We start from the raw sequence: 21,551 nt of genomic DNA, 5'->3' as shown, positions 1-21,551 counted from the left end.
ACAAGTCGAAGTCAGACAATAGGATATACAAACTAGCACACCGGAGCAAAAGATCAGAGCGGAAGCTGTTAAGATAGGCTCAAAAGACAACTTATGCACAGCAAGTCATTTTTACATTGCAGGGCATATGTTCTTTCTTTTTAGTATTTTTCACCACTTTTTCAGATAAATTATGAAGCGTACCCTCCTGAAAAAGGCGCTGTGTGCACATACCCTAAATCTACATTCGCCATCTTTGCTTTAATGTTATCATGTACACAAAAGTACATATACAATATATGAGAAGCTCTTTATTTGAAAAAAGTGACAGCGCTGCAGTAGTTTCAAATCAATGGTATTTTATTCACTAATTATACAGCAATATTTCAGTTCTGTACAAGCAATCATAAATGTATAGATTGAATTGCATTATATTAATGAATTCTTTGTGAGAAGTATGGTAAAGGACACCAGGAGTGCAGCCAACACAGCACATGCAAACTGCTCGCCATGGAAATGTGTAATCAGAAAATGACTTACTGTTAAATAAGGTTTTCATGTTAAAATGTTTGTTTTTTTGTTTGTTTTTTATTTTGGATAATTTGCTTTCTTTCATATCACTATCTGTATTCCAAAAAATCAGATATATTGCAATTTGCACTGGCCACTCATTAAATTATTCAATTTGGTGAAATTTCAAATTCTTTACTCTAGAATTCAGGCAAAAACTGTCTAATCAATTGGCCTATATCAGTCTAAAATAGTCCCATGGCCAGTGTGAAAATTGTAAGATTTCCATATTTTTGAACACAGATTGTGATATGAAAAAAGAAATTGAATTTTTTTCCATAAGTGCATATAACATGAAAATCTGATTTATACAACAGTTCATTTTTTTATTTTTACATTCCTTTTCAGAGAAATGCAGAAAAAAAGTCTTCCAGTTAATATTCCAGCTGGAGGAAAATATTGTTACTGTGTGATTGTAAAGATGAAAAAAGAAGTACTAAATCATTCAGGAAAATCGCTCTTAGATATAATGGATAACTTTCCATTCTAATGAAAAACCTTGTTAGGGAACATATAAACTTTTATGGCATTGTTCTCACGGTCATTCTTTTTAAACATTTTATCAAACATTTTTTGTTTGTTTTGTTTTTATTAGTAGCAGAGGTTACTCTGTGATGTAAAAAGTAACAATCTGTCGTAGCTGGTAAATAAGTTTGCCAAGTAGCCAACATGTCTTAAAATGTGGTTTTAATGAATAAAATGTCAGTGCTGTTTTCTTTTTCTATCTGTGACAGAAAGTTCTCATTACTTGGTCGCTAATATAATTGAAGTGAGTGCAAAAGTAAAAGGCAAATTGTTTAAAGAGGATGTCTAATCCTTCCTCAGGAGCTCATCTGTTGTGAATTCTGTTTGTGGGCTCCCCCGGTGGTGTTTTATGGTAGTGCCACTTATTTGCCTTCTTCTATCCTTGATCACCTGTTGACACCCATTAGGGGAGTTTCCTATTTAAGGCTGCTTGGCTGCTGGTCTGATGCCGGCCAACAATGTATCAGTAGCATTCTGTTGCATTCTCCTGCCTCAAGATCCTGTTCAGCTAAGTTGAATTTTGTTTCTAGTTTATGCTATTTTTGTCCAGCTATTTGCAATGTGACTCTCTGTAGCTGGAAGCTCTCGTGGACTGAAATTGCCACTCCAGTGGCATGAGTTGTCACTGGAGTTTTAAAGTAATTTCAGGATGGTGTTTTTGAGTAGTGTTTTGAAGCTGACCGTGAAGTGACTCTTTCCTGTACTTCTGCTATCTAGTAAGCGGACCTCACTGTGCTAAATCTGCTGTTCATCCTACGTATGTCTTTTCCTCTTGACTCACCGTCAATATCTGTGGGGGGCTGCTATCTCCTTTTGGGGTTCATCTCTGGAGGTAAGGCAGGCCTGTATATTCCTCTGATAGGGGTAGTTAGATCTCCGGCTGGCGCGTGGTGTCTAGGGCATCGTAGGAAACACTCCCCGGCTACTTCCAGTGTCGTGTCAGGTTCAGGTCACGGTCACTTTAGTTCCCATCACCCGAGAGCTAGTCCGTTGTTATTTTGATTTCCCTGCCATTGGGAAAATCATAACAGTTTGGCCGGCCCTACATGTGTTAAAACTATGCACTAAAGCAGGAAAGGATATGAAAAGGTTTTTTTTTTCCTTCTGTGTTTGGAAAGTGCACCTTAGTGCTTATTTGTACTCCTTGCTTAAACTGCAGTCTTCAGCCTTTTTTTTTTTTTTCCTCTCCTCTTAATCTCTGAATGGCTTTGGTTACACCTGTTTGAATCATGGATCCACAGAGTTTGGTTGCAGGTCTGAATAACCTGGCTACAAAGGTCCAGAACTTACAAGATTTTGTTATACGTGCTCCAATGTCTGAACCTAAGATCCCTATGCCTGAATTTTTTACCGGAGACAGATCCTGTTTTTTGAATTTCAGAGAGAATTGTAAATTGTTTTTGTCTCTGAAATCTCACTCTGCTGGTGATCCTGCGCAACAGGTTAAAATTGTTATTTCTCTATTGCGGGGTGACCCACAAAGTTGGGCATTTGCATTGTCGCCAGGGGATCCTGCGTTATTAAATGTAGATGCGTTTTTTCTGGCTTTGGGGTTGCTTTATGAAGAACCTAATTTAGAGATTTTGGCTGAGAAAGCCTTGATAGCTCTTTCCCAAGGGCAAGATGAAGCTGAGATATACTGCCAAAAATTTCGTAAATGGTCGGTGCTTACTAAATGGAATGAGTGCGCTCTAGCAGCTAATTTCAGAGAAGGTCTCTCTGATGCCGTGAAGGATGTCATGGTGGGGTTCCCTGTGCCTACAGGTCTGAATGATGCCATGAAATTGGCTATCCAGATTGATCGGCGTTTACGGGAGCGCAAATCTGTGCACCATATGGCGGTATCTTCTGAGCAAAAACCTGTGCACCATATGGCGGTATCTTCTGAGCAAAAACCTGTGCATCATTTGGCGGTGACCTCTGAAAAGGCACCAGAGCATATGCAATGCGATAGTGTATTGTCTAGAGGCGAACGACAGAATTACAGGCGCAAAAATGGGTTGTGCTTCTATTGTGGAGATCCAGCTCATGTTATATCAGCATGCTCTAAACGCATAAAGAAGGTTGATAAAAAGGTTGATAAATCTTTTTCTATGGGTACCTTGCAGTCTAAATTTCTTTTGTCCGTGACATTGATTTGTACTTTATCATCTGTTACTGTGGATGCTTATGTGGATTCTGGCGCCGCTCTGAGTCTCATGGATTGGTCCTTTGCCAAGCGTTGTGGGTTTGATTTAGAGCCTCTGGAGGTTTCTATTCCCTTAAAGGGTATTGATTCTACACCTTTGGCTAGCAATAAACCACAATATTGGACACAAGTGACTATGCATCTTTCCCCAGACCATCAGGAGATTATTCGTTTCCTTGTGTTATATAATCTACATGACGTATTAGTACTTGGATTACCATGGTTACAAATTCATAATCCAGTCTTGGACTGGAGATCAATGTCTGTGCTGAGCTGGGGATGTCAGGGGATTCATGGGGATGCACCTTTGGTTCCCATTTCTTCATCTACTCCCTCTGAGATCCCAGCATTTCTGTCAGATTTTTATGATGTCTTTCAGGAGCCTAAAACTGATTCTCTCCCCCCTCACAGAGAGTGTGACTGCGCTATTGAGTTGATTCCCGGTAGTAAATTTCCTAAGGGTCGCTTGTTTAATTTGTCTGTACCTGAACATACTGCTATGCGGGAGTATATCAGAGAATCTTTGGAAAAGGGTCATATTCGCCCCTCTTTGTCTCCACTGGGGGCAGGGTTTTTCTTTGTGGGTAAAAAGGATGGTTCATTGAGACCTTGTATCGACTATCGACTTCTGAATAAGATTACAGTTAAATACCAGTACCCGTTACCTTTACTGACTGATCTGTTTGCTCGCATAAAGGGGGCGAAGTGGTTCACTAAGATCGATCTACGTGGTGCGTATAATTTGGTGCGGATTAAGCAGGGGGATGAGTGGAAGACCGCATTTAATACGCCTGAAGGCCATTTTGAGTATTTGGTAATGCCTTTCGGTCTCGCGAATGCCCCTTCCGTTTTTCAGTCCTTTATGCACGATATTTTCCGTGAATATCTGGATAAATTTATGATTGTGTATTTGGATGATATTTTGATTTTTTCGGAGGACTGGGAATCTCATGTTCAACAGGTCAGGAGAGTTTTTCAGGTTTTACGAGCTAATTCTCTATTTGTGAAGGGCTCAAAGTGTATTTTTGGGGTTCAGAGAATTTCCTTTTTGGGATATATTTTTTCCCCTTCATCTATGGAGATGGACCCTGTTAAGGTTCAGGCTATTTGTGATTGGGTACAACCTACTTCTCTAAAGAGTCTTCAGAAATTCTTGGGATTTGCTAATTTCTATCGCCGATTCATAGCGGGTTTTTCTGCCATTGCTAAACCTTTGACTGATTTGACCAAGAAGGGTGCTGATGTTGCTAATTGGTCCTCTGCGGCTGTGGAGGCCTTTCGGGAGCTTAAGCGCCGCTTTTCTTCTGCTCCTGTGTTGCGCCAGCCTGATGTTTCGCTCCCGTTCCAGGTTGAAGTAGATGCTTCCGAGATCGGAGCAGGTGCAGTTTTGTCGCAGAAAGGTCCTGACTGCTCAGTGATGAGACCATGTGCGTTTTTCTCTCGAAAGTTTTCGCCCGCTGAGCGAAATTATGATGTTGGAAATCGGGAGCTCTTGGCCATGAAGTGGGCATTTGAGGAGTGGCGTCATTGGCTTGAGGGTGCTAGACACCAGGTGGTGGTCTTGACTGACCACAAAAATCTAATTTGTCTTGAGTCAGCCAGGCGTCTGAATCCTAGACAGGCGCGCTGGTCGTTGTTTTTCTCTCGATTTAACTTTGTGGTTTCATATCTGCCTGGGTCTAAGAATGTGAGGGCGGATGCCCTCTCTAGGAGTTTTGAGCCTGACTCGCCTGGTGATTCCGAGCCTACTGGCATCCTGAAGGATGGGGTGATATTGTCAGCTGTCTCCCCAGACCTGCGGCGCTCTTTGCAGGAGTTTCAGGTGGATAGGCCTGATCGCTGTCCGCCTGGTAGACTGTTTGTCCCTGATGACTGGACCAGTAGAGTTATTTCAGAGGTTCACTCTTCCGCGTTGGCAGGTCATCCTGGAATTTTTGGCACCAGGGATCTGGTGTCTAGGTCCTTCTGGTGGCCTTCCTTGTCTCGAGATGTACGTATTTTTGTGCAGTCTTGTGATGTTTGTGCTCGGGCTAAGCCCTGCTGTTCCCGGGCCAGCGGGTTGTTGTTGCCCTTGCCTACTCCTAAGAGGCCTTGGACGCACATCTCTATGGACTTTATTTCTGACCTTCCTGTTTCTCGTAGGATGTCCGTCATCTGGGTGGTGTGTGACCGTTTTTCCAAGATGGTTCACTTGGTACCTTTGCCCAAATTGCCCTCCTCCTCTGAGCTGGTCCCTCTATTTTTTCAGAATGTTGTGCGTTTGCATGGTATTCCTGAGAATATAGTGTCTGACAGGGGTACTCAGTTTGTGTCTAGATTTTGGCGGGCGTTCTGTGCCAGGATGGGCATCGACTTGTCTTTTTCGTCTGCATTCCATCCTCAGACTAATGGCCAGACTGAGCGTACTAATCAGACCTTGGAGACTTACTTGAGGTGTTTTGTGTCCGCTGATCAGGACGATTGGCTTGATTTTTGCCATTGGCAGAGTTTGCCCTTAACAATCGGGCCAGTTCTGCCACTTTGGTTTCTCCATTTTTTTGTAATTCAGGGTTTCACCCTCGCTTTTCGTCCGGTCAATTGGAGTCTTCGGATTGTCCTGGAGTAGATGCTGTGGTTGATAGAATGCATCAGATTTGGGGACAGGTTGTGGACAATCTGAAGTTGTCCCAGGAGAAGACTCAACAGTTCACTAATCGTCATCGGCGTGTCGGTCCTCGTCTTTGTGTTGGGGACCTGGTTTGGTTGTCTTCTCGATTTGTTCCTATGAAGGTCTCGTCTCCTAAGTTTAAGCCTCGGTTTATCGGCCCTTATAGGATTCTGGAGGTTCTCAATCCTGTGTCCTTTCGTTTGGACCTCCCAGCATCTTTTACTATTCATAATGTTTTTCATCGGTCATTGTTGCGGAGGTATGAGGTGCCGGTTGTTCCGTCTGCTGATCCTCCTGCTCCTGTGCTGGTTGAGGGTGAGTTGGAGTATGTGGTGGAAAAGATCTTGGACTCCCGTGTTTCCAGACGGAAACTTCAGTATCTGGTTAAGTGGAAAGGCTATGGTCAGGAGGATAATTCTTGGGTGACAGCATCTGATGTTCATGCTCCTGATTTGGTTCGTGCATTTCATAGTGCTCATCCAGATCGCCCTGGTGGTTCTGGTGAGGGTTCGGTGCCCCCTCCTTAAGGGGGGGGTACTGTTGTGAATTCTGTTTGTGGGCTCCCCCGGTGGTGTTTTATGGTAGTGCCACTTATTTGCCTTCTTCTATCCTTGATCACCTGTTGACACCCATTAGGGGAGTTTCCTATTTAAGGCTGCTTGGCTGCTGGTCTGATGCCGGCCAACAATGTATCAGTAGCATTCTGTTGCATTCTCCTGCCTCAAGATCCTGTTCAGCTAAGTTGAATTTTGTTTCTAGTTTATGCTATTTTTGTCCAGCTATTTGCAATGTGACTCTCTGTAGCTGGAAGCTCTCGTGGACTGAAATTGCCACTCCAGTGGCATGAGTTGTCACTGGAGTTTTAAAGTAATTTCAGGATGGTGTTTTTGAGTAGTGTTTTGAAGTTGACCGTGAAGTGACTCTTTCCTGTACTTCTGCTATCTAGTAAGCGGACCTCACTGTGCTAAATCTGCTGTTCATCCTACGTATGTCTTTTCCTCTTGACTCACCGTCAATATCTGTGGGGGGCTGCTATCTCCTTTTGGGGTTCATCTCTGGAGGTAAGGCAGGCCTGTATATTCCTCTGATAGGGGTAGTTAGATCTCCGGCTGGCGCGTGGTGTCTAGGGCATCGTAGGAAACACTCCCCGGCTACTTCCAGTGTCGTGTCAGGTTCAGGTCACGGTCACTTTAGTTCCCATCACCCGAGAGCTAGTCCGTTGTTATTTTGATTTCCCTGCCATTGGGAAAATCATAACACTCATCACTCCTATGCTTTCCAACATCCTGCCGGCTGGGGACAGTGCGCTCCTGAAGACTGACCAGGCATGGTTGTGCCGCTGGCCCAAATTATGCACTCTCCCGTGCTGCACGCAGAGGCAGCTTTTCCTCTGCAGTGGTGGTACTGAAGCTAGCTGGGTGCAAAGCCTTCCAGGCATAAACCAATCCTCCAATACACGTACAAAATGAAGGCAGCACTCCCAAAATAGGAAAAATGAAATAGTGGCGACAATGTTTCAGTCTAATTGTCATATATACCAAAACCCCAAAATGAGTCAACGCATATGTTGATATAAGTACAATACATAGGTGTGCATTCACACTGTGGCCTTTTAACAGAACCTAAGATAAAAGCGAAATGAGCAAATACCCTGTAGTAAGTAAATAAATAGTAATAGTGCATGTAAATAACATAAAATACTTAGTTAAAATTGTTCTGATCAAAATAGTTAAAGCCATCCCACCACAACAAGGTGTACGCCAATTGGGATGATACCTAACTCTTGTAGATCACCTCACTATGTGTCAGCAGACGCAAACATAGATAAGGATATAAAAAAAAATTTCAAAACATCTCCATTCATTCAGTATCGAGCATGAGCTCCACGTGCAAAAATACACGCACATACACACCTTGGTATATTATCATTGAGGTTAGCGATGGCTGTGTGAGGAATGTTCTGCCCTATTGAATGCACTTGGCCATGCAAACCATCAAGATCTGCTGCTGGCAGCTCCCTTTGCAATTGTCCACCAATTATCAATTTTATTTATCTCAATTTGGGGAACATACAACATTTTGGTAGGATTTTATTGTATTTTTTTCAGAGATAAGTGATGACCAAATAGGTGCTTGATGGGAGTCTGGAGACAGTCACTCCAGGTCATGGTAGCACATTTAGGCCACCCAGTCTGCTCATAGTAGCATGAGCAACATGCGGCCTGGCGTTGTATTAAAAAATGGCTCCTGGGATAGTTTAGTGTAATGGTATAGCATTTGTTGTACAATTGATCGATTCTGTACTGCAAGCCGTATAAACAAGTGAGAGACATGTCTGATAGAAATGGTTAGGGTCCCATCAGAGAAAGGATGCCTTGTTGTGGCTGGTCGGCATCCATGAATTTGCCAATATGTGCTCTAAGTACATAATTTTTTAAGCATATTGTATATACAGTGGGGCAAAAAAGTATTTAGTCATTCAGCAATAGTGCAAGTTCCACCACTTAAAAAGATGAGAGGCGTCTGTAATTTACATCATAGGTAGACCTCAACTATGGGAGACAAACTGAGAAAAAAAAATCCAGAAAATCACATTGTCTGTTTTTTTATCATTTTATTTGCATATTATGGTGGAAAATAAGTATTTGGTCAGAAACAAAATTTCATCTCAATACTTTGTAATATATCCTTTGTTGGCAATGACAGAGGTCAAACGTTTTCTGTAAGTCTTCACAAGGTTGCCACACACTGTTGTTGGTATGTTGGCCCATTCCTCCATGCAGATCTCCTCTAGAGCAGTGATGTTTTTGGCTTTTCGCTTGGCAACACGGACTTTCAACTCCCTCCAAAGGTTTTCTATAGGGTTGAGATCTGGAGACTGGCTAGGCCACACCAGGACCTTGAAATGCTTCTTACGAAGCCACTCCTTCGTTGCCCTGGCGGTGTGCTTTGGATCATTGTCATGTTGAAAGACCCAGCCACGTTTCATCTTCAATGCCCTTGCTGATGGAAGGAGGTTTGCACTCAAAATCTCACGATACATGGCCCCATTCATTCTTTCATGTACCCGGATCAGTCGTCCTGGCCCCTTTGCAGAGAAACAGCCCCAAAGCATGATGTTTCCACCACCATGCTTTACAGTAGGTATGGTGTTTGATGGATGCAACTCAGTATTCTTTTTCCTCCAAACACGACAAGTTGTGTTTCTACCAAACAGTTCCAGTTTGGTTTCATCAGACCATAGGACATTCTCCCAAAACTCCTCTGGATCATCCAAATGCTCTCTAGCAAACTTCAGACGGGCCCGGACATGTACTGGCTTAAGCAGTGGGACACGTCTGGCACTGCAGGATCTAAGTCCATGGTGGCGTAGTGTGTTACTTATGGTAGGCCTTGTTACATTGGTCCCAGCTCTCTGCAGTTCATTCACTAGGTCCCCCTGCGTGGTTCTGGGATTTTTGCACACCGTTCTTGTGATCATTCTGACCCCACGGGGTGGGATTTTGCGTGGAGCCCCAGATCGAGGGAGATTATCAGTGGTCTTGAATGTCTTCCATTTTCTAATTATTGCTCCCACTGTTGATTTCTTCACTCCAAGCTGGTTGGCTATTGCAGATTCAGTCTTCCCAGCCTGGTGCAGGTCTACAATTTTGTTTCTGGTGTCCTTTGACAGCTCTTTGGTCTTCACCATAGTGGAGTTTGGAGTCAGACTGTTTGAGGGTGTGCACAGGTGTCTTTTTATACTGATAACAAGTTTAAACAGGTGCCATTACTACAGGTAATGAGTGGAGGAAAGAGGAGACTCTTAAAGAAGAAGTTACAGGTCTGTGAAAGCCAGAAATCTTGATTGTTTGTTTCTGAACAAATACTTATTTTCCACCATAATATGCAAATAAAATGATAAAAAAACAGACAATGTGATTTTCTGGATTTTTATTTCTCAGTTTATCTCCCATAGTTGAGGTCTACCTATGATGTAAATTACAGACGCCTCTCATCTTTTTAAGTGGTGGAACTTGCACTATTGCTGAATGACTAAATACTTTTTTGCCCCACTGTAGCAGTAATGCAGTTAAAATGTCAAATTTTTGATATTTGCATTTATCTTAGCCTAAACTGTGTGCAGCTACCCTCTTTGGTTTATAACAAGCCTAGGCGTCAAACAGCTGCAATGAGAGCCGTAGATTGGTATTGAGACCATATGGGCAACACCGTGAAGAGGTCTTCAAAAGGAAGCAGCATACCTGTCCTACTTCTGGAATTATGGTGTGCGGTGACATAATGTATGGTGGCCGGACCCCTCTAGTCTTCATTATAGGTACCTTAACAGCTCAGCATTAAATTGATTTGGTCGTGGAACCAGTGGCACAGCCATTACTCCAAGTTGTGTAAATGCGTGTATTTCTGCACATAGCGCTTAAACTCAACACTAAATAAATCGATTTGTTTTGAAAATGTCGTTTCCATTTTTTCATCATCTGCATATCCATTAACAATAGACAAAAACCTAGGGTGAGGCATATAATACATGTGGAGATGTTAATAAGGATAAATACTTGTTCCTGATCAGTATATCAAGCACATATATCTGCCAAACTTTGTAAAGGAAAGACCATTTGGAAAAACACAAATACCAAGAAAGAAAAATCAAGCTATTTAGTCATAAATCTTGCCATTATTGTCAAGATAAAAAACCTTTAGGCTATGTGCACACGTAGCAGAATTGCCGCGGAAATTTCCGCGGCAATTCTGCGCCTCCTGCCGCGGGTATATCGCATGCAGAATTTGCATGCATATACCCGCAGAAAACTAGCGTTTTGCAAGCATAATTAGCTTGCAGAATGCTAGCGTTTCCCAAGCGATCTGTAGCATCGCTTGGAAAACTGTTTGACAGGTTAGTCACACTTGTCAAACATAGTGTTTGACAAGTGTGACCAACTTTTTACTATAGATGCAGCCTATGCAGCATCTATAGTAAAAGGTAGAATGTTAAAAATAATAAAAAAAGGTTATACTCACCTCAGCGGCGTCCGTTCCTAATGCTGTGTGTTCAGGACCTTCCATTGACGTAGCGGTCACGTGACCCGCGGTCATGTGACCGTGACGTCATCGCAGGTCCTTCACACACACCACAGAAGCCGTTGAGAAGGTCGGGCCGCCAGAAGGTGAGTATATCGCTATTTTTTATTTTAATTCTTTTTTTTTTACCACTTATATGGTGCCCAGTCCGTGGAGGAGAGTCTCCTCTCCTCCACCCTGGGTACCAACCGCACTTGATCTGCTTACTTCCCGCATGGTGTGCACAGCCCCGTGCGGGAAGTAAGCAGATCAATGCACTCCTATGTGTGCAGAATCGCCGCGATTCCGCAATTTTAATGAACATGCTGCGTTTTTTTCTGGATTGCGATTCCGCTCAGGAAAAAAATGCAGCATGTGCACAAAAAATGCGGATTGCATTCTGTTACATAGGATGCTTAATGTTAGCGTTTTTTTCGCGGTTTTATAGCGTTTTTATAGCGAAAAACCGCGAAAAAAACGCAAAAAATCTGCTACGTGTGCACACAGCCTTAGGTTGTCTGGTCAAAACCGGTAAGGCTACTTTCACACATCAGTTTTTTGCCTTCAGGCATAATCCATCTATTTTTGTAAAAAATGGATCCGGTGCAAATTGTGAAAAACTTATGCCCCTGATCCGTTTTTTTGGTTTGAGAGAGAGAGAGGTCAGTTTTAGCATTTAGTGAACATGGTAAAAAAAAATCCAAAAAACAATTGGGGAATTGCACTTTTTTTGCAGTTTCACCGCATTTTTAAGTTTTTTCCTGTTTTCCAGTACACGATATGGTAAAATCAAAGGTGCAATTCAAACGTGCAATTTGTCCTGCAGAAAACAAGTCCTCACATGGCTATATTGACGGAAAAGTAAAAAAGTTATGGATGTGGGAAGAAGTGTAGCAAAAAATGGAAATACAAAAACGGAAATATCCCTAGTCCTTAAGGCGTTAAATAAAAAACATCTATCACCATAATTGAACTAACCTGAAGAATTATATTTCAAGTGTCATTTTTACCACAGAATGACTGCCATAAAAGCAAAATCTAAAAAAAAAGACAGCATTGCAATTTTTTTCACAATTTCGTAACACTTGTAATTTTTTTTTTTAATTTTGCTTTACATTAAATGTTAAAGTAAATTATGTCATTCAAAACTACTACTCGTTTCGCAAAAAAACAAGCCCTTGTACAGCTAGCTATGTGGATGGAAAACTAAGAAAGATAGGGATATCAAAGCACTTCTGACATAAGCACACTGCTAATGAACAAGGGTGTAATAAACTGATTTCTAGCTCAACAATTGTATCCAGATTGTCCAGAGTCATCATCATGTCTTTCTTGGCTTGGATCTTATATGACAGCTGGTGGTGCCTTTTGTAACCATGACTTAAATTAAATATTTCCTATCTTGGCTATTTTGTGTCCGGGTGATTCATCATATCTCTGTATGTACACTGCCTCGCATGGATTGCTCAAAATAAGCTTTTATTATTCTTAAAAACATTTTTGTTTTTGTACGATGGGATTATTATTTGCCTGTTTAGGAGTATTGTAATAATGCATATAAAATGCATTGGTTATACACTGCTCAAAAAAAGAAAGGGAACATTTAAACAACAGAATATAACTCCAAGTAAATCAAACTTCTGTGAAATTAAACTGTCCAGGAAGCAACACTGTTTGATAATCAATTTCACATGCTGTTGTGCAAATGGAATAGACAACAGATGGAAATTATTGACAATTATCAAGACACACTCAATAAAGGAGTGGTTCTGCAGGTGGGGACCACAGACCACATCTTCGTACCAATGCTTTCTGGCTGATGTTTTGGTCACTTTGAATGTTGGTTGTGCTTTCACATTCGTGGTAGCACGAGACGGACTCTACAACCCACACAAGTAGCTCAAGTAGTGCAGCTCATCCAGGATGGCACATCAATGTGAGCTGTGGCAAGAAGGTTTGCTGGGTCTGTCAGCGTAGTGTCCTGTCCAGAGGCTGGAGGCGCTACCAGGAGACAGGCCAGTACACCAGGAGACGTGGAGGGGGCCGTAGGATTGCAACATCACAGCAGCAGGACCGCTACCTCAGCCTTTGTGCAAGGAGGAACAGGAGGAGCACTGCCAGAGCCCTGCAAAATGACCTCCAGCTGTTAGAATCTGTTTAGTTTGTTACTATCCGCCATTTTCTTGTGGAGTTTTTGCTGCTGTTCTTTTTTCCTCTGGTGATGGGTATGTCTTGGGTCAGGTGTTTGTTTCACTCTTTATTAACCAGCACCTGCCTCCCAGTCCTTGCTGGACAATAGTGTTAATCTGCTTGAGCTCTAGCTTGGTGCTTTGCTTAGTGTTCTGAGTGTTTTATTTGTGCAGTACTGGTACCTCTGGTTCTGCTAGCCTTAGTTTCTGTTTTCTATTGGTTTCTGCAGCCTTCTCTGTGTTTTCTACTAGGAGGTGACCCGTTTTTGTACCCAGTCCTTAGTTCTTTTAGGGTACCCCTTCCCCTTATCTATAGGTCTTTGCTTGAGATTAACCTGGGATCGTCAGTGGGTCGAGTGGGTCGCCCACTCCATCGTAGGGTTTCAGCCTAGTCATAGTGCAGGTTTAGTTTTCCCCCTTCTACCTTAGTCCTGTGTTGCAGATCCGTAACACCAGCAGGCCACAAATGTGCATGTGTCTGCACAAATGGTTAGAAACCGACTCCATGGGGATGGTCTGAGTGCCCGCCATCCACAGATGGGGGTTGTGCTCACAGCCCAACACCATGCAGGACGATTGACATTTGCCACAGATCACCAAGATTGGCAAATTTGCCACTGGTGCCTTGTGCTCTTCACAGATGAAAGCAGGTTCACACTGAGCACGTGACAGAAGTGACAGAGTCTGGAGACGCCGTGGAGAGCGTTCTGCTGCCTGCAACATCCTTCAACATGACCGGTTTGGCAGTGGGTCAGTAATAGTGCGGGGTGACATTTCTTTGGAGGGCCGCACAGCCCTCCATGTGCTTGCCAGAGGTAGCCTGACTGCCATTAGGTATGGAGATGAGATCCTTGTGAGACCATATGCTGGTGCGGTTGGCCCTGGGTTCCTCCTAATGCAGGACAATGCCAGACCTCATGTGGCTGGAGTGTGTCAGCAGTTCCTACAAGATGAAGGCATTGAAGCTATGGACTGGCCCGCCTGTTCCCCAGACCTGAATCCAATTGAACACATCTGGGCATCATGTCTCGCACCATCCACCAACATCACGTTGCACCACCACAGACTGTCGAGGAGTTGGCGAATACTTTAGTCCAGGTCTGGGAGGAGATCCCTTAGGAGACCATCCACCGCCTCATCAGGAGCATGCCCAGGTTTTAGGGAGGTCATACAGGCACAAGGAGGCAACACACAGTACTGAGCATCATTTCCTTGTCTTGAGGCATTTCCACTGATGTTGGATCAGCCTGTAATTTGATCTTCCACTTTAATTTTGAGTATCATTCCAAATCCAGACCTCCATAGGATATTCATTTTGATTTACATTGATCATTTTTATGTTTTATTGTTCTCAACACATTCCACTATGTAATGAATAAAGATTTGCAACTGAAATATTTCATTCAGTGATATCTAGGATGTGGTATGTTAGTGTTCCCTTTATTTTTTTGAGCAGTGTACATGATGAGCAAGTGTAGCGTTGCTCGGATAAGGTGTTACCCGAGCACGCTCATGTCCTAATCGAGTATTTTCGGACAGGCAATCCCTGCATGTGTTGCTGTGTTGCAGCTGTCGAACTGCCGTGAGACATGCAGCCGCGGTGATTCCAGCATTTTTTTCGAGCACGCTGAAAATACTTGATTAGGACCTTATCTAAGTATGCTCGCTCATCAATAAGAAATGTTTTCTGTCTGAACACAACATGGTGCTGTATACAGGGCTGGTTTTAGACAAAGAGCGACCTTGCGCAAAATGGAGCTCCAATTGCTAAGGTTTTGCATCATGACACAGGAATACTTAGGGTGGATTTACAGTACCAATTTCAGGCCACTGGATGAGCGTCAATCGACTAGGTAATAGCAAAATAGATATGGGCAGAATAGGACTTCACTGTGAAAGATGGAGGATTAGATGAGTTGGGACCACCAGCTATTGTGGTGAATCCAGTGTTATCCACTGTATATAGAAGTGTGACCTTTTATTATATTCCTGCTTGTAGTGATGATGAGCTGTAAAGATATACATATATACAGCTCTGGCAAAAATTAAGAGACCACCACATCAAAACCCTGTCATGGGCAGCCCAATCTCCAGACCTGAACCCCATTGAAAACCTCTGGAATGTAATCAAGAGGATGATGGATAGTCACAAGTCATCAAACAAAGAAGAACTGCTTAAACTTTTGCGCCAGAAGCAGTGTGAAAGACTGGTGGAAAGCATGCCAAGACACATGAAAGCTGTGATTAAAAATCATGGTTATTCCACAAAATATTGATTTCTGAACTCTTCCTGAGTTAAAACATTAGTATTGTTGTTTCTAAATGATTATGAACTTGTTTTCTTTGCATTATTTGAGGTCTGAAAGCACTGTTTTTTTATTTTTACCATTTCTCCTTTTCAGAAAAAAAACCAGCTAAATTTATTGCTTGGAAATTCTGAGACATGTTGTCAGAAGTTTATAGAATAAAAGAACAATTTACATTTTACTCAAAAATATACCTATAAAGAGAAAAAAACAGACAAACTGAACATTTTGCAGTGGTCTCTTAATTTTTGCCAGAGCTGTATATACTAACAACTACATTTTCAAAACCTCTCCATTCATTCAGTATTGAGTGCAGAAATACACACACATACGTTTTGCATCATTACATAGAAATACTTAGGGTGGATTTTCATTACAGACTTCAGGCCAATAAACGAGAGCTGATCAACTATATACGAGTAGGGGCCATTGGTTGTCTAATGGACTGTTCACATGAGCCAACAAACAATGATAGAGACAGAACAATCACTAATCCGATCACTGTGTTCCCATATACAGCATCATGTTTTCGTCTGTATATCATCTGTTTACACAGGCAATGTGCTGCTAATAACGGCGATTTATGCTGGCAAAAAGAGCATTTTGTTAACCTCAGCGGATGATCAGAAACCAGCGATTCATGAAGGCTTGTCTGCGCTGCTGGCATTTTTAAATGTAGATGCTGCACCTCTCCCTGGTAACCTTGTGAAAACCATATATCACTAGGTGATTTTATTATTATTTATTTATATAGCACCATTAATTCCATGGTGCTGTACATGAGAAGCGGGTTACATCAAAATACAAATATCACTTACAGTAAACAAAACTAACAATGACAAACTGATACTTCTTTGAAGAGGTGGGTTTTCAGGTTTCTTTTGAAGGATCCAAATGTGGTGGATAACCGGATGTGTTGGGACAGAAGTCTTGGAGGTGATTGGGTGAGGAGCGAATAAGCGTGGAGGAGAGAAGGAGGTCTTGGGAGGACCGGAGATTACGTAAGGGAAGATATTGAGAGATTAGTTTGGAAATATACGGAGGAGAAAGGTTATGGATGGCTTTGTAGGTCAGTGTTAGTAGTTTAAACTGGATACGCTGGGAAATTGGGAGCCAGTGAAGGGATTTGCAAAGAGGGGAAGCAGGAGTGTAGCGAGGAGAGAGATTAATTAGTCAGGCAGCAGAGTTAAGGACGGACCTGAGGGGTGCGAGAGTGTTAGAAGGTAGGCCACAGAGGAGGATGTTGCAGTAGTCGAGGCGGGAGATGATAAGGGCATGTACAAGCATTTTGGTAGAGTGAGGGTTGAGGAAAGGACGGATTCTAGAAATATTTTTGAGCTGGAGGCGACAGGAGGTGGCGAGAGCTTGGATGTGCGGTTTGAAGGACAGGACAGAGTCAAGGGTTACTCCGAGGCAGCGGATTTTGGGGACAGGGGAAAGTGTGATTTCATTTATTTTGATAGATCAGGTAGGGAAGATATGTGAGATGGAGGAAAGATAATTAGTTCAGATTTGCCAAATTGAGCTTGAGGAAGCGAGAGGAGAAGAAGGATGATATGGCTGATAGACACTCTGGGTTTCTGGAGAGCAGAGAGGTGACATCTGGGCCAGAGAGGTAGATCTGAGTGTCATCAGCATATAGATGGTACTGGAAGCCATAGGACCTTATGAGTTGTCCCAGGCCGAGTGTATAGATTGAGAAGAGTAAGGGCCCAAGGATAGAGCCTTGAGGGACACCAACAGAGAGGGGGCGAGATGAAGAGGTAGTGTGGGAGTAGGAAACGCTAAATGTGCGGTTGGTAAGGTATGAGGAGATCCAAGATAGGGCGAGGTCTTTGACTCCAAAGGAAGAGAGGATCAGTAGTAGGAGGCAGTGGTCAACTGTGTCGAAGGCAGAGGACAGGTCTAGAAAGAGGAGTATAGAGAATTTTCTGTTAGCTTTGGCTGTAAGTAAGTCGTTAGTAATTTTAGTCAGGGCAGTCTCAGGGCAGTCTCAGTGGCATGGTGGGGACGGAAGCCAGATTGTAGGTTGTCGAAGAGAGAGTTAGATGCAAAGTGAGAGGAAAGTTCAGCATGGACGTGCTGTTCAAGGAGTTTGGATGCAAATGGGAGCAAAGATATGGGGCGATAGCCGGACATAGTGCTTGGGTCATGGGATGGCTTTTGAGGATAGGTGTGATTGTGGCATGTTTGAAAGCAGTGGGGAAGGTACCAGAGGAAAGTGATAGGTTGAAGAGATGGGTTAGGGATGGGATTAGTGTGGTGGTGAGGTTGGGGAGGAGGTGGGATGGTATGGGGTCAAGTGCACAAGTGGTGAGGTGTGATTTGGAGAGAAGATGAGCAAGCTCCCCTTCAGTGGAGAGTGAAGTTATGGGGTTTGGGTATTGGTCTGGTATACAAAGGGGTTGTGGTGGTTTGACGACAAAGATTTGCCTTGTTTGGTCGATGGTGGTTACAAACATGGTGGGGCAATCTATAGTGGCTGATTGCCCCAGTGACCACATTCTGAAAGGTGTTGTAAGACTTAATTTAGGAGAACGTGTAAGCTCCCTTGTCCATTCCCAGTAAAGTACTAATTCTAAAGCTTGTATGCTGAGACCTGTGCATTCTGCCATTCCTCTGTAGATATAAGATTCTGGAAATATTATTCCCCCCGGAAATGTAAGAATAAATTAACAACTTGGTTTTACCATTCTCATTGTGGATATCTGTGCAGTCTTTTAGCATTGAATGGAAAATATCAGTGTATAGGGACATGCCCAACTGACAAGAAAAATGCTAAATATAAAAGTTGTCAGCTTCTTCTACGTTTCCTGGAGGAGTAACAGAGGAACTAAACAAGGAGTTCTAAGAAAAGAATTGTTATTTCATGGGGATTAGACAAGTCTTTTTAAAGGGAACCTGTCACCCCCAAAATTGCGGGTGAGGTAAGCCCACCGGCATCAGGGGCTTATCTACAGCATTCTGTAATGCTGTAGATAAGTCCCCGATGTATCCTAAAATATGAGAAAAAGACGTTAGATCTTACTCACCTAGGGGCGTTCCCCGCTGCGGTCCGGTCCGATGGGTGTCGCGGTCCGTTCCGGCGCCTCCCATCTTCATCAGATGACGTCCTCTTCTGGTCTTCACGCCATGGCTCCAGCGCAGGTGTACTTTGTCTGCCCTGTTGAGGGCAGAGCAAAGTACTGCAGTGCGCAGGCGCTGGGCTTCTCTGACCTTTCCTGGCGCCTGCGCACTGCAGTACTTTGCTCTGCCCTCAACAGGGCAGACAAAGTACGCCTGCGCAGGAGCCGCAGCGTGAAGACCAGAAGAGGACGTCATCTGATGAAGATGGGAGGCGCCGGACCAGCAGCGGGACCGCCCCTGGGTGAGTATAATCTAACGTCTTTTTCTCATCTTTTAGGATACATCGGGGGCTTATCTACAGCATTCCAGAATGCTGTAGATAAGCCCCTGATGCCGGTGGGCTTACCTCACCCACGATTTTGGGGGTGACAGATTCCCTTTAAGTCATAATTCTTCCGTGGATGGAGAACTGGTAATAATAATGAGTGTTTAAAAAACTGAATTGGTAAAAAGGCAAGCACTTATTATTAATTGTATTATTTACTTCGAGAATCCCTCCTACTAGTTGTTATGAAGACTACAAATCCTTAGAAATAACCACATTTTAATGGTTATAAAGAGCCCCAGAAGATTAAAGACACTGAACACTAGAAAAGCTGTTCTATGTACTGTCTCAGAAATAAAAGTAAAATATTAATTAGTAGCACTGAGAAGATGACTGCAGATGAATATATATATATACACTCACCGGCCACTTTATTAGGTACACCTGTCCAACTTCTTGTTAACACTTAATTTCTAATCAGCCAATCACATGGCGGCAACTCAGTGCATTTAGGCATGTAGACATGGTCAAGACAATCTCCTGCAGTTCAAACCGAGCATCAGTATGGGGAAGAAAGGTGATTTGAGTGCCTTTGAACGTGGCATGGTTGTTGGTGCCAGAAGGGCTGGTCTGAGTATTTCAGAAACTGCTGATCTACTGGGATTTTCACGCACAACCATCTCTAGGGTTTACAGAGAATGGTCCGAAAAAGAAAAAAAATCCAGTGAGCGGCAGTTCTGTGGGCGGAAATGCCTTGTTGATGCCAGAGGTCAGAGGAGAATGGGCAGACTGGTTCGAGCTGATAGAAAGGCAACAGTGACTCAAATCGCCACCCGTTACAACCAAGGTAGGCCTAAGAGCATCTCTGAACGCACAGTGCGTCGAACTTTGAGGCAGATGGGCTACAGCAGCAGAAGACCACACCGGGTACCACTCCTTTCAGCTAAGAACAGGAAACTGAGGCTACAATTTGTACAAGCTCATCGAAATTGGACAGTAGAAGATTGGAAAAACGTTGCTTGGTCTGATGAGTCTCGATTTCTGCTGCGACATTCGGATGGTAGGGTCAGAATTTGGCGTAAACAACATGAAAGCATGGATCCATCCTGCCTTGTATGGAGCATCTTTGGGATGTGCAGCCGACAAATCTGCGGCAACTGTGTGATGCCATCATGTCAATATGGACCAAAATCTCTGAGGAATGCTTCCAGCACCTTGTTGAATCTATGCCACGAAGAATTGAGGCAGTTCTGAAGGCAAAAGGGGGTCCAACCCGTTACTAGCATGGTGTACCTAATAAAGTGGCCGGTGAGTGTATATATTTATCTTTTAAGATCACCAACAAATCCTGCAATGCACAGCGTGACGAGGACACCCAGCCACAGTAATAGCGTATACTCAAAAGCGACACTGACGCCATGCTTGAGAATGATATGTACAATATATTCTACAGTGACATCGACATACATCTTAGCACAAATCGTAGAATCGTATTTTCTAATAGCAATATGGATCTGATCTTGTAGAACTTTTACAGTAAATATTGCGATCAATAACCCTGATACCATAGAGGCATTAATCAATGGTATCTCATAGATATTTACTTGTGATGCTGTCGGTGAAATAATAAATAGGTACATCTGTAATCTGAGTAGTGGATAATGAAGCCGCTGTGACCTTCTCTCTGCGGCAGCGAGGACACACAAGGCAGGACAGCGCCATCTTCCTGTAACATGGCAGTACTACAGTTTGTCTTGGAATAGTGATGTATGATTTTGATGCCACATGGGGAATATATTTTAACTAAAAGAATTGTGATCTGTGCACAATGTTTAGGGATTTTACAATCAGTATATGTTTTTTTATTTGGTGCAGATACTGTCTTGGGATAATGATAGTTCTTTTTATTTTCTATTCACAGTCACCTTTAAATTGTATGATAAAGACAGCAACGGACTTCTGGATAGCTCTGTGAGTGTCAAAGTGTCACCATTTATATTTGCCTCCTTTGCAGCACAACAACTAGTACAAAGCTAAATCCATTCTAAATGACGGCTCATTTCAAAGGCTAGTTCCAATATGTTATGATTATGGGGTTTTCAAATACCGATGATGGTGGTATATTGCTAGAATCTGATCGGGAGGGAACAAGTGGAAGGATCCCCACTAGTGAAGAGCGAATATACTCGTTACTCGAGATTTCTCGAGCACGCTCGGGTGACCTCTGAGTATTTTTTAGAGCTCGGAGATTTAATTTTCATTGCCGCAGCTGAATTATTTACAACTGTTAGCCAGCATAAGTACATGTGGGGGGGTTGCCTGGTTGCTAGGGAATCCCCACATGTAATCAAGCTGGCTAAGAGATGTAAATCATTCAGCTGAGGTGAGTAAAACTAAATCTCCGAGCACTAAAAAATACTCGGAGGTCACCCGAGCATGCTCGGGAAATCTCGAGTAACGAGTATATTCGCTCATCACTAATCCCCACTAATTTAGGAAATGAAAGAGCCGCAGTGCTGCTAACAGCATTTTCCTGCACAGAGGTGCCTCCTCTTTTACTTTTCAGCTGATTCAAAGCTGTTTCTTGTAACAATCCATTCAGCTTTGTGAGCAGTACATGGCTGTAATGACGCTGTAATACTGACTACATTGATACTTTTAGTGAGCAAACTCGCATATTTAATCACCATTTTAAGTT

At 43.0% G+C, this 21,551-nt stretch overlaps 1 protein-coding gene across 2 annotated transcripts in view; it reads left to right on the top strand.

Annotated features, from left to right (window-relative positions):
• DGKA (diacylglycerol kinase alpha) overlaps positions 1-21,551 on the top strand; it is a 221,157-nt gene that overhangs the window by 168,945 nt on the left and 30,661 nt on the right. For both annotated transcript variants that reach the window (XM_077297576.1, XM_077297575.1), the window contains one exon: positions 20,775-20,824. In XM_077297576.1, coding sequence (XP_077153691.1) covers positions 20,775-20,824 — 50 coding nt within the window. The remainder of the gene's footprint in view (positions 1-20,774; positions 20,825-21,551) is intronic.

Source organism: Ranitomeya variabilis, chromosome 3 (genome assembly GCF_051348905.1).
Source record: "Ranitomeya variabilis isolate aRanVar5 chromosome 3, aRanVar5.hap1, whole genome shotgun sequence".
Classification (NCBI taxonomy): domain Eukaryota; kingdom Metazoa; phylum Chordata; class Amphibia; order Anura; family Dendrobatidae; genus Ranitomeya; species Ranitomeya variabilis.
This window is presented reverse-complemented; position numbering and strand designations above follow the sequence as displayed.